This window comes from Rhinatrema bivittatum, chromosome 3, assembly GCF_901001135.1.
Source record: "Rhinatrema bivittatum chromosome 3, aRhiBiv1.1, whole genome shotgun sequence".
Lineage (NCBI taxonomy): Eukaryota > Metazoa > Chordata > Amphibia > Gymnophiona > Rhinatrematidae > Rhinatrema > Rhinatrema bivittatum.
This window is the reverse complement of record NC_042617.1, coordinates 171,998,756-172,012,689: the sequence shown is the minus strand read 5'-3', so window position 1 is coordinate 172,012,689 and position 13,934 is coordinate 171,998,756. Positions and strand designations below refer to the sequence as shown.

General features: G+C 40.8%; 1 protein-coding gene across 2 annotated transcripts in view; it reads right to left on the bottom strand.

Moving 5' to 3' along the window:
* The window catches only part of AHCTF1 (AT-hook containing transcription factor 1), a 564,884-nt gene that overhangs the window by 161,909 nt on the left and 389,041 nt on the right, over positions 1-13,934 (bottom strand). Inside the window, exons 27-28 of one of the 2 annotated variants that reach the window (XM_029593945.1) lie at positions 10,824-11,016; positions 647-850 (exon numbers count right to left, since the gene is read on the bottom strand). In XM_029593945.1, coding sequence (XP_029449805.1) covers positions 647-850; positions 10,824-11,016 — 397 coding nt within the window. The remainder of the gene's footprint in view (positions 1-646; positions 851-10,823; positions 11,017-13,934) is intronic. The other variant, XM_029593946.1, reaches the window with a different exon arrangement.

Below are 13,934 nucleotides of genomic sequence, written 5' to 3'. Positions count from 1 at the left end.
AAAAAACGGGAGTTGGGAAAGTGAACCCAGTTGGGCAGCAAATACAGGACCAGTGGAAGGAAAAATACCAGTGATTTTGCCATCAATACATCATAACAGTGAAAGTAAATTCTGCTTTTAATTTTCCAAACAAAGTGACTAAAAGTGAAACAAAAAGAAAGACTCTAGGTAGTTTCCAATGCTGTGCTCCCTGGATATGCCTGCCAAATAAAAAGAAATGGAGACATTGTGGGGCCTGGAAGAGAGAGGGCCCAATGGCAATCTTGAACATGCACTTGAATACATCCTAATTGTTGAACAGGAAAGCCGCAAGTCTCATCTGTGAGGTACATTGTCTTCTTGTCAGAGAAACAGGAAATACAGGAAGTGACAATAATTTTAACAACTTATTTTTGTTTTCTGTGCTACACAGTAACACAAACAGGAGAGCCTCAAGTAGTGGGACAAGCAGTTTATGGTCAGCGTTAAAAAAAGAAAAAAACAAAACAAAAAAAACTGAGCTAAGGGTATTTTGGAAAAAAAAAAAAATTTGCTCTATCTTTAACATACTGAGGTTTGAAGGCTTTTTGTTTTTTTGTTAAACACTCGCCAAATCTGCTAGGTTTTTGTTTTTAACAGCCTGCTTTCCTGTAAAGTAAAATCTTACCCCTCTAGTCCACTTGGTAGTAATTTTCTCTTCCATGAAAGAGATTTTTGTTTCCTTTGCATGTGAAGGAGGAGTACTAGATCTTCCCGGGGATGCAGAAGGAGATACCTGGGGTGTGGTGCGAAGACTGGATCTCAGGATGGACTGAGGAGTAAACCCAGCGAAAGCAGAAGAGGCACCAGAAGTGACCAGTGCCTTTGCTCTCTGTATTTGAGAAAAAATATTTTAATAATTGTTCAGTATACTCATTGTTTAGAAAAGACACAATGTTGATATAAGCAGCATATATATGAGCATATATACTAGCTCATACAATAATACAGATACTTAAAAGCTGGTTAGACTATTGTAACCATCTTCCCTCTTCCACTTACCCTGGTTTCAACTTCCATTTATTTGCTGATTTGGTATACTATGCTGAGAGAATAGAGGCCCAAGAAACAATATTGTAGTTGCTGTACAGTGGCACTTGAATATAATACAAATTACTTATTTAGACTCCCAGGGGAAGAAACTACCCTCACAGCTCATGTCACTTTCTGATTGTTTTCTAAGTAAGCAGTAATATGATTTAAAAATTAGTCATAATGTAGAGCATTTTATTTCTACCCCAAGCTGCATATAATTCTGGCTTATAAGTTTCCCCTTTACTTGTTGTACCCTTCCTTGGATGAATATTTTATTCAAAATGTAGGTAATAAATAAAAATAAATGATTAATTCATGAAATGTTGTAAGAGTCCAATGTCCCAAAAGAGAAGAAATGTCATGTAAGCAGAAACATATGGAAGAGCAAACTGGACATAAATGGGGAAATAGTAATCACCTAGATTGATGGAATGAAAGTTTTCCAAAGGATCCTGTTTGAAATTGTTTATGTATCTAAAATTTGCTTATTTTTTTCTGAAATTTGGCATGCTAATTACTCATGCAGAATGAAACTAAATCTAAAAGTTGAAACACATGTGGAACAGAATTCATTGTTTCTATTTTCACTTATTTACAACTGCTGCTCCTTCTCCCCAATAACTATTGCTCTGAGATCTTAATCTTAGCACTACAATTCATAGTTCAGATTACCACTATTTCCTTGACTGTAGCAACTGATTGGAAGTGTAGGATCTTGTATGTATGTGGAGGGGGAAGAAATGGCAAAGCCCTTGATAATCTTGCTGTAAATTTTTCCCTCATTCTCTTCCCATATAAAAGCAGTGCATTGCAGCAATATCACATGACCAGAAGACTGGCATACAATGCAGGATAATTCCATGTTCTCTATTTACAACGAGAGAATCAGTGACTAGCTGCATGCCACTCCAAGGAGCTCTCTAATTTAGATTTCATCATTCATGGCTTTGTACAGCAAATAAATGACATCTCTTCCACTAACTGCAGTGAGTGCATCTACAATAGTAGTAAAGGTAGAAAACGCCATCTCCATTTAAACTCTTAAAATCATCTGGTTGATGCCTTCCTAGATATCAGAAGGATCTGAGGCATTTCGCTGGAGAACCAAAAGGAACAAATTAATTCTCCCTCAACTGTGAAGTAAAAGGCTTGATGATGGGATGAAATAATGGTCCTTCATTTTGCATGATCAGAGTTGGAGGTATGCCCAATATGATTGGTCTCCTGTTGAACATCACCACAGGAGTGGAAAATATTTCTGCCAACAGGGAGCTATGAAAAACATAGACCACTGGCCTCTTCTGACAGAGGATGTTGAAGGAAACACATAGAAGATCTGTCCCCCAATGAAGAGAGAAAATATGTGATGTTAGCTTGACCTCTGATCTACTCCTGAAAAGATGGGAACCTTCCTTATCCATTGAGGTTGCATACACATCCACTCAAAAAATACTGTTTGCTACTTCTTGATCCAAGAATATTAGAGTCTAGATCTGGTGGTCTGCATGTGGTTCTCAAGGTCATTTCCTGAAAGATGGCCCGGTTCCACACTTCAACCTGTTCCTCCTTGCTTGCTCAGAAACATGGTTTATTGTCTGTGTATCAGAAAAAATTTGTATGACATCTAAACTCTGAGAGCCCAAAATGTGCTCTTTATAGTCTGTACTACTATGAAATAAACAGGACAACATTTTTGTTGAACTGAAAGAGGGCCCAGGTATGAAACCTTGTGTATAAGCCCCCCAGCCCAGGTTGGAGGCATCTGTTAAAATAATTTGATATGGGGGAATTTGGAAGGGTATTCCCAAGGCCAAATTTGTAAAGGAAATCTACCAAGACAGTTTGAGTTGCTCCACAACACAGATGCATTCCTTCAGGTCTTCAATGGCTTGATTTCATTGTGACTTTAAAGTCTATTGGACTTGGCTCGTGGAGATGGGCCAAAGGAATAACCTGAACTGTTAAAGCCATACGGCTCACCCCCCTCAATAAACCCTAAAGCCAGATATGGCAAACTCCACAGTCTGAGTGCCACACACAGTCCAGGTTTTCAGGATATCCACAATGAATATGTACGAGATAGATTTGCATACAATGGAGGCAGTGCATGCAAATATTTCTCATGCATATTCATTGTAGATATCCCTAAAACATGGCCTGTTTGTAGTACTTGAGGACTGGAGTTCGCCATCCCAACCCTAAGCAGATATTTACTGTCACTGAAAAATTCCCTTCACCATAAAGCAGATATTTGCTGTCACTGAAAAATTCCCTTCACCATGAACATGAAATCTTTAATCTTAATGAAAGGGAAATAGGCTTTCACTTGAGTCATGTTTAGCAGAACCTAGTCCTGGGGGAATTCTGTGCAGAAAATAGCAGAGGAGACCCCAGCGAAGAAGAAAGGCCCCTGTGTGCCACGAACGGAGTGTGCTCCTCTCGCGGCAAAGATGGAAGGCCCCGATGAGAGAGTGTGTGTGTGAAAGGGGGGAGGGGAGGGTGTGAGAGAGCGCATGGGAGGTAAAAGAGCAGGGGGGATGCCTGAGTGTGGGTTTCAGAGAGAGGGAGCCTATATGAGGAGATTATGAAGGAGTGTGTATGTGTGTGAGAGATTGGGAGCTCGTGTGTATGAAAAAGGGGATGTGTGTATGTGTGTAAGAGAGAGGGAGCGTGTGTGAGAGAGAGGGAGCATGTGTGAGAGAGAGGGAGGGACAGAGGGAGCCTGTGTGAGGGGCAGTACTGAGAACGGGGTCAAACTCTGGGACTGGCAATAGAGTGGAAGGGGCTAAGCCTAGAGGTGGAGGGGAGAGAGACTGGCAGGTGGAGGAGCTGGGGCCTGAGAGGGCAAAGTGGCCAAGGGCGTAGGGAGAGCGAGTGGAAGGGACACTTACAGTGAATTTCTAAGGAAATTCTGCTCAAAATATTTAAAATCCTGCATCTTTAAGTAATAACTTTTTTCTGTATTAATTTAAAATATAATTACTTAAAGACTGTCATGTAAATTGTGTTATTTTGACCAATATAAAGTTTGCAGAATTTTAAGTTTTTGTGCGCAGGATTCTCCCAGGAGTAAGAACCCCAGCAAATTCCAATAGAGGTGTCAAACAAATTGGATTTTGGATGATTTGTGATCATTCATGACCTCAAGCCACAAAATACAATAAACAAATGTTACACAAAGACAAACGATGCAGACTCAAATCTAAATGGTATAATCAATGTTATTAACATTGTACCTACCTAAATATTTTGTACCCTAGAAAAAAAATTGGAGAATACAAGGACGAATTACAAAAAAAACCCCATACATGGACTATTCCTAAATTTCTCATAACAAAACATTCCAATTATTCCCTTCAATTACAAAAAAAAAAGCTAAATAAAAAGGATGGAAACTAGGAAATTGCGAATGGCCCTTTCCAAGAAAGCTAGTTACTCAAAGCTACTGCCCTGTCTGTTCTGGAAAAGCTTGTACATAAAGCTAGGATTTCAAAATTTTGTTCTAAACAGATCTCCAAATGGACTGTGTTCCACAGCCTAAGGTTATTTAGCTGAAAGCCAAATTACCAGCACAGACTAAATTTAGCTATTGCAGGAGGAGAAACAGACAGCAAGTTTGTTGTGAAAAACAAAGGGTTCGGCTGGGTATGTACAGTACAACATTCCTTTAAATATATCAGACTTGTTTGAGGCATTTGTTTGTAAGCATTTAATATTTTAAATTTAACACACTACTACACTGGGAACCAGTGCAGCTCCTCTAGGATCAGTGTGATGTGGCCCCTGGCCTTAGCCCCAATAATAATCCTTGCCACTGTTAAGTCTTTTCAAATCTCTCTGTGGCAAGCCTTGAAAGAGATATAGTCGATCTAAGGATGTGGGTTACTGTGGCTAAGTCTGCCCTTGACATGTATGGGCAAAGTGCCTAATACAGCACAGACACAAAAATGATTTCCTATACGGACTGTACTTGCAGCATTAAAAACAGCTTGGGGTCCATGCAAAGGCCCAAACTCCAGATAACATTCAGGCCGATACAGTACAGTGCGCTCCGACGGAGTGCACTGTTAGCCTGCTATTGGACGCGCATTTTCCCTTACCCCTTATTCAGTAAGGGGAGGAAAACGCGCGTCCAACCCGCATGCTGATGGCGCGGGATACAGAAAGTAAAATGTGCAGCCAAGCCGCACATTTTACTTTCAGAAATTAGCGCCGTTATTTCTTCCGGCACCGGGAAAATGCTTTTTTTTTTTTTTTTTTTTAACTGCTTTTCTGTGCACCCTCTGACTTAATATCATAGCAATATTAAGTCGGAGGTCTCGAAGAGTAAAACAAGTAAAAAAAAAATAAAAAAAAATTGAATTTGGCCTGTGGCTGTCGGGCCAAAAACCAGACGCTCAATTTTGCCAGCTTCCAGTTTCCAAGCCCGTGGCTGTCAGCGGGCTCGAGAACTGACGCCGGCAAAATTGAGCATCAGCTGTCAAACCCACTGACAGCCGACGCTCCTGTCAAAAAGGAGGCACTAGGGACGCGCTAGTGTCCCTAGTGCCTCCTTTTCCCCGGATCTACTGCCGGGCCTAATTTAAATACTGCACTGCGCGCACCGGCAAGTGGCCGGTTCGCCCGCTCTCCCGCAGACTTTACTGTATCGGCCCGATTGTTTGGATTTATTTCTATGCTGATTTAAGGGAGAACTAATAACATTCTGATCTTTCTGAATACCCAACGTAACTAACTATATGAACATACAGGAAACAAACCAGTTAGCCACCTCCTCCAAAAAGGCATTTAGCCTGGATACTGCTGAAACTTGATTCTCATCCACTGTGATAAATGTCAAAAAGAACTAGGGACAATAAAGACCACTGCAGGACCCCACAAGTGAATTTCTGGAGTGTGGAACATTTGTTATCCCCATTTGACAGGTTTCTTTCTCAAAGAAGGGATCTAAAAAAGCAAAGCACACCAGAGATTCTAACAGCTTCTAATCGTTGCAGTGTATCAAAGGTGGTGATTAGCTCTAACACAAGGAGAGTATCCCTTTGCATGCCTTCAAATGTCATCTATCATAGATAATAAAACTGATTCTGTCCCAAGACTTGCAGAAAAATAAGACTGGCGAGAATGCAAGACCGTCCTCTCTTTCATCCAAAAAATCTAATTGGGAAGAAATTGCCTTGGGTGTCACCTTACTCAGAAATGGAAGTTTAGAGCTAGGTCAATAATTGTTAATGTTTGAAACATCCAGGTCTTATTGCTTAAGGACTGGCCTAACGACTTTCTCCTTGAGCTTTAAGGGGAAAGTGTCTCCAGAACAGAATTCACTATAATGAATAAGCAAGGCAAAAAAAAAATCTGAGGGATTCCAAGATGGCATCTGAAGGATAGGATGCTGCAATTTGGGCTCTTACTGTAGTGCTTTTTTATTTTTACCTGAATTTTCCATTTTGTTAGGTAAGAAAGGTCAAGTACATTTTCTTACCTCTGAGTCTATATCCTTACAGCAGTATCTTCTGTTTTGCATTCAAGCGTTTAGCCTTGTTGGGGCCAGAGCCAGGTATCAGGGCTAGCTTCTCTCCAGCCTGAAACTGACGTTTCCCTCAGCTCTGACGGCTGTGGTATATCTCAGATTCCAGAGTTAGTGGACTGTGGAAATGTGCAGGAGTAGTGCAAAGGAGATCTTTCCCCAATGGAACATCTTTGTGCATGGCTTCTGCTCCTATTGGGGCAGAGGTAATCAGGGACACTGTAGTCTGCTGCTCTAGCGATTGAAGCAATGCTAAGACATTAGAAAGGTTTTGTGTAGGGGCAGGTCTCACTTCAGGAGTGTGCGAGAAGCAAAGGCTCAATGGTGTGAAGTACAGGAGTGCCTCAATCATTCCAGGTGTCATCTAGGTCAGGAAGCAGCAGCCTGGAGAGACCTGAAGTGATTACATTGGAGTCCATTTGACAGGCCATCACCCTTTTGGTGTGAACTGTAAGAAGTTGGTTAGTATGGAGTCCTCCCTTTTTAAGTGCAAGGAGCAAGTGGCCAGACTGGAAAACATAGCAATGCTTCATAGTTATAAATTTAGCTCCTTGAGGTGCAATTACAACATAATTGTTAACAATACTATCATACAAGATAGTGCGTGTCCACATTGCAAGACAGAAATGCTGGAAAACAAGATGAGGGACTGCAATTTGAGAGTCATCAATTCTTCCCAGGTTCTGTTGATCAGCCCTATTGAGCATTTTAGAAGATACCGGAGGGGAGATTTAAAGCCATCTGGGACTCCCTGCCACTGCTGAATAGGGTGATGAATGGTCACCGAACTTCTTGCCTCGATGCTTTTCAGCAGAGGAAGCCAGTATTTTCGGTGATGACGCAGACGATGATGATGGAGTGATCTTTCTGAAAAGTTCCTCCATCTTGTCAATCCGGGCACGCCTACCCTTCGGTGTCATCCGGGCACAGGTTAAACATGCGCGGACGTCATGACCTAATCCCAGGCAAAGAACGCAAATGTCGTGCGGGTCTGTAATCGACATCGTCCGGGGACAATTTGGACATCTTTTAAAAGCGGTGGCCATTGTTGAAAGTTTTAAGGCCTGGTAACGGTCGGTGACTCACGGATACTGGTTATGAAAAATAACCGGAATTGATGAAAAAAAAGACTCCAAAGAGCAGCCACCGAACGGGATGTCGAAGGGAGACCAGATAGGAAATGTTTGTGACAGAAAATATTAATTTCTAATGAAATATTCCGTGAGGAAAAATAGTGAGAAAAACTCACAGAGCTCCTTCAACGCAAGGCTAAAAGCAGCATGGAATAAAAGAGACTGGAGGGAGACCCCTGTGGATGCAGGAATCATGGCATGCTGGGCATGCTCAGTAGGCTCAGAGTGCCAGCCAAAAGTTTCTAGAAACTTTGACAGAAGTTTTTTCTGTGAGGGGGCTCCATCAATGATGTCATCCATATATGAGGACTATCATCCTGCTTGTCCTGGAATAATGTACTTATGCCTGAAGCTCACCGACTTCTAGCTGGCATGATCACAACTAGGAATATTACTTTCCAGGTGGGGAACTTTAAGAGAGTCAATTAATGGTTCGTAAAGAGGCATCATAGTTGCCAATGGCACTGAAGGCCTGGCTGTCAGAGGTCTCATATGCCATAAGCCTTTCATAAACTGACACTAAAGGATATATGAACATAAGCTTTCCATCCATGGTAAGATGTCATGGCACTGATATGCACTTTGACCAATGATGTACTGAGACCCAAGGAGGAGAGGGAGAAGTACTGAAGCAACTCCCTTGGCTCACAAGCAAACAGATCCAGGGAACTCTCGTCATCAAGAAGAAAAGTGTTTCCATTTAAATTTGTAAGCCCTTTCTAGTGGAAATTACAGTGTCCTTAACAATCTTAAGAACATAAGAAATTGCCATGCTGGGTCAGACCAAGGGTCCATCAAGTCCAGCATCCTGTTTCCAACAGAGGCCAAAACCAGGCCACAAGAACCTGGCAATTACCCAAACACTAAGAACCCATGCTACTGATGCAATTAATAGCAGTGGCTATTCCCTAAGTATAATTGATTAATAGCCATTAATGGACTTCTCCTCCAAGAACTTATCCAAACCTTTTTTGAACCCAGCTACACTAACTGCACTAACCATCTCCTCTGGCAACAAATTCCAGAGCTTTATTGTGTGTTGAGTGAAAAAGAATTTTCTCCGATTAGTCTTAAATGTGTTACTTGCTAACTTCATGGAATGCCCCCTAGTCCTTCTATTATTCGAAAGTGTAAATAACCGCATGAACTGACATGCTGAAAAGCTGCATCAGCTGAATAGAGGTCTGCTGACTTGACTGCAGGACCAACAGCGCCAAGTGTTTCATTGGCACTAGGACTGAATACGTTGATGGAGCCAGTTGCAATAGAGTGGAGAGAGTCCCTGGCTTCGATGGTACTGCTGGCTCTGACACATGGTGCTTCTTCTCATGTGTCAGTGAGCCCCACAAGGCTCAAGACTGGCTCAAGGACTCCTGTACCTAACACTTCCACAGTTTGCCCAACCCCGTTGAGGTGGTTGGCTCATAGGTCTGCACCACAAAAGGGGGAGCCCTGACTGAAGAGCTCCTGTTTAACTAGGTACTGGGGGGAGCTTGAGAAGGCTCCAGTTCAAGAGAAGGACTGATTTCGGCTCTTCACCAACTATCTTCCAGGTCCTGGACATCTGAGTCCTAGAAGACATCTGGCCACAAGGGTAACAGTTATGTGCATCATTGTCTGGCCCCAGAAAGACAACATTTATTTTTTATTTATTTATTTAGCATTTTTTTATATACCGAGGTATAGCAGAGTTGCCTTCACTCCGGTTTACATATAGAAACAACATGTTACATAGAACGATGTATGAAGATTACAATTTAAAATTAACGAAAGTAAATACAACAGGAGAATGTATAACAAGATAACACAGGATAGAACCCTGAATAGATGTACATATAACTCATGAAGCATTGAAGGGCATCTGTATCATTGTAACAGGGAGATTGAAAAATGGCAGAATATAAAGAATTTTTAAAGTCATTGAGTGCTATCTTTAAAAGATTGGCTGAGAAGCCAGTGTTTTAAGTCTTTTTTGAAGGATTTTAAGTTATCTTGATTGGTGAGGCAATGAGGAAGCGAGTTCCAGAGCTTTGGGCCGATGATGGAAAAGGCTCTGTTTCTGGTGGAGGATAATTTAGCCTGTGGAAGTGAGGGAATCACTAGATTAATTTTGCTGGCGGTTCGTGTAGTACGTTGGGAGCAATGGATGTGAATGATGTCATCAAAGGCGGAATAGTCGGCATTGTATATTGCTTTGTGGAGTATGGTGAGGACTTTGAATTCTGCTCTTTTTTCAATAGGGAGCCACTGTAATGTAAACATTAAATGTAAACATGGCTGTCTGTGATACTTTTTTGCCACCCATGCTGTCCTTGAAGCTGCTGAGTGCAGCCTTCTTAGAGCTGGACATGTTAACTTTTTTTTTGTTAATGCTGAAAAGTGCTTTTGAAGGCTGCTGAGGCAACTTTAACAATTTGATGAGAAGCAAAAATAGAAACTAGAAAATTTAGAGAATAACTTTTTTCCTCTAAATGTGTCTAGTTTCTATTTTTGCTAACAGAAAAAGAGTATACATCCGTGTAGCAGCTTGGATGAAAAAACGACTGGGGTGTGCATGAGGCAAACTGTCTGCGTGGAAACTCCCATGCATGCTTAGTAGAGACAAGCTCTATGAGCTAGGAGAGAAGAATCTGTTCAGTGCTGATGGGTGATGTCATCCATATGTAATGGTTAATTCAACCTTGCTTGTCTAAGAAGAAATATCTTTACCAAAACACTTTTAAAAGGTCAGTCCATAGCCCAGTGGGTTCCTGCTTATGGGCCCCAAAAGAATTTCCATTCATTATATCAAATTAACTTATAGTCTGGCATAATGTAAGATAGCAGCAAGGAGAAAAGTAAAAAAGGTGGCACAAAAAACCTCTAGAGTACCAGACATTTCCTTCTCCTCAAAACTAACAGTTACTAGAATGGCAGATGCCACTATTTGTGCATTAAAGTGCATTGGGAGACTAAGGCAAGTACTAATCTGGGTTAAAAACAACTTAGAGGAAAGCTAAAAAAAACAAACAAACACCTTTTTATGCAAAAACCATGTCTTTCACAGAACATTCGGCAGACAGGTTATTTTTCATAATTTAACACAATTAACATTTGGTATTTTCACTCACTCTGATGATAAGTGGTGTTTCCAGCAGGTTGAGTTCTGATGCCCTTGAAGTGCTTTCCAGAGATGCCACTTTCTGTACACTCAACTGCATTGGACTGGATACCATTAACGATGTGGCAGCTTTAATAGATTTATGCTGATCACTCTCCCATGCTGATGGTTGAGGAACAGGACGAATAACAGAGTCCAATAATCTGTCAAAACATCAGTAATTACTCTATTTTCAATATACTTCTAGATATGACAAATGCAAACCAGGAACAGGTTTTGCTTCATATGTAAAGGACACAACCATAATAATCACACAAAAAAAACATACAATGGTTCCAAAAATATATGTATAGTACAATTATCAAAAAACTATTTGAGGAAAACTTCTAAAAAAAACCAAACCACTTTTGGAAAAAAGCGAACACAGCATCAGATGAATTTCAAAGTGCTACGGTTCAACCTATTGTCTCTTGCCTTGCAATGGGCTACAAACAGTGTCAGAAGATACGCACACAGGCTCTCTTTCATCTGCTCGTTCAAATTTGCAAACCACAACCCATCTATATTCCTCAAAAAAACACAAATAAATAGTACTTAGCTTCTACAAAAATGATGCATTGACATCATAACAGCTGTGTTCACAGAAAACTGACAGAACCATGGCATAACTTCACATATATTTAGGGGATGGATATATTTCCATGTATTCCATAGTTCTGAGTATAAATTAACCCCTGAAAACATGGCTATTCATTCACTCACTTTTGTTGTGAAATGCAATCACTAAATTCGGATACTAAATCTGCAACTATAATTAAATGTCGCAAAAAGATTGTATTGCTGGGAACCAACATTGTGGCAACCATTTAAACCATTCACATCATTCTAATGTAAAAGTTCAAAGAGACCTTCATATGGCCTAATCCTTGTGTTGCTCGATTGATTTCAATGTTTATTTTATTAAAACAATCCATATAATAAAATCAATGTTCTGTACTTTTTGTTACTATGTATTTATATCTATGTTGTCAGCTGCTGAAGACAAGCTTCTCGGATCGGCAGAATATAAATGTTTCTAAATAAATGGCCACTGCTGCATTCAAACTTGTTTTTACAATAGCCACCTCATTATGGAGCCAATGCAATAAGCTACGATAGACCTGCCACGGATTTTTGCATGTGGTATTTTGCACATTTTCCTGCGTTAATCTTACATGTGGTATGTAATAATGTGATTAGTGTAGGAAAAATGCACACACAGGCCCACTCAAAAAACGATGGCTGGTTTAGAGCGAAACCATGTTAATGCCATGCAAATGAGGCAATTAACTATTCATGGGCAATACAGACAGCCACGCTGGATTTAGTGTGGGGTTTTTTTAAGTGTTTTTTTGGCACCTGGGTCAAGCAGGAGTTAAGTTTAAGCATCTGTTTGGAGGTCAAAGAATTAAGATGTAGAAGACAGAAGAGGAGAGGGGACAGGCACATGTCAAAAATACTGAATGCTGATCCTGGCTTCGCTTTAAGCTCGCATGCCAGTGAATTGTGAAATATAGAGTTGTTGCTGCACCCTTGAACAGATAACTCCTGACACAGTGGCCAGCTGCATCTGGATAACAATCTAGCAGCTAAGTGGGGTAAAGGGAGGGTCTGAGGTAGATGCAAGCCTTGCCATGTAAGGTCCATCTTTCAAAGCTTCCTTGCACCCTTTTATAGCCCCTTCCAAATCTCTGGTGCATTTCCCCTACTTATCGGCATCCACCATTATAGCTCCTACGTGGTCGGTGACAGATCATGGTTAACACTGTTCTACCCACCTTCAGCCCTACTCCCAGACCACTAATTCACTACTGTCCTATGAAAGGGGAAGGCTTTCAACCCAGAATCAAGCATGGCTCACCACATTAATGCGGATTTAAGCGCGGTTTATTGCATAGGGCCCTTCATCGCGCATGTCTGCGCAGATATTTGTTCTGAGCAAATGTTCTGTGTGTATCTCATTTGCATGCTATCCCCATTTTACATCCTGAGGAAGTTCCTGCTTTCGCTGCATGCTCTAAAAAAAAAAAAGTGCTGAAAAACGGCACCGATTTCACAATGGGTTTTTATTATATTAGCCCCTATAATTGTAAGTCTCTCTATAGTGCTTTTTTTGTATTTCATTACAATTAACATGCAATGAGAAACATAGATGGTGTACTTGTTCAAATTTGTTGCTTTATCCAGGCCCCATGTCATTTGAGGATTGGCTCCAGTACTTGAGATCCTATATAATGAGAGCGCAGCCATTTTATCTATAAAGTTTGGTGTCTGAAAGAACTAATCCAATTAAATATACCAGGCCAGAGTACATTTTTGCAAAGCCTTATGTCTATAGCCAATTATCTTAAAATATTTAATATAGTATACCACTATTTCTTCATTGAAGCTATAGGGGGCTACCATATTTTTAGTGTAAATATCAAAACTACTCTTTAAGTTGAACTACCCTATCTCCCCCTCTCTATGATATCTGTATATGTTCAATAGCCATCCATTTAAGTTGTATAAAAAAAAAGAATGTTATAAATTCTTACAATGTGGCATAACTGGTACTTGTAATTTGCCAGTATTCACACAGTTATGATGTTCTATCAAGCATAAGCAAATTGCTCATTTTATGCATTCTATATATATTTTGGACATGGACACTAAACAGCATATACAGGCAATGTTGAGATTACTTACCTGATACTCTCCTTTTCCTTAGTGTATGCAGATGGACTCAAAACAAATGGGTATAGTGTGCTCGTGCTAGCAGTTGGAGACGGATCTGACGTCAGCACGGGTACATATACCCCCACAGGAAGCGTAGCAAATCAGTAATCTTCCTTGCAAAAGCTTTTATGGATATATGTGTGACTGACCGATCGATTAAATGAACAGGATTACCCTGACCAATTGATAGTAGCTGGAGACCGCCAGTGTACTCAGCCGGAAGGCGTCGACACCCGGCAGGGTGGATGCCCTATATAAGAAAACATGTCTTACCGTGAGTCGGCGAATCCCCATGTATACCGGCAGCCGGGCGGGATGCTGAGTCCATCTGCATACACTAAGGAAAAGGAGATTATCAGGTAAG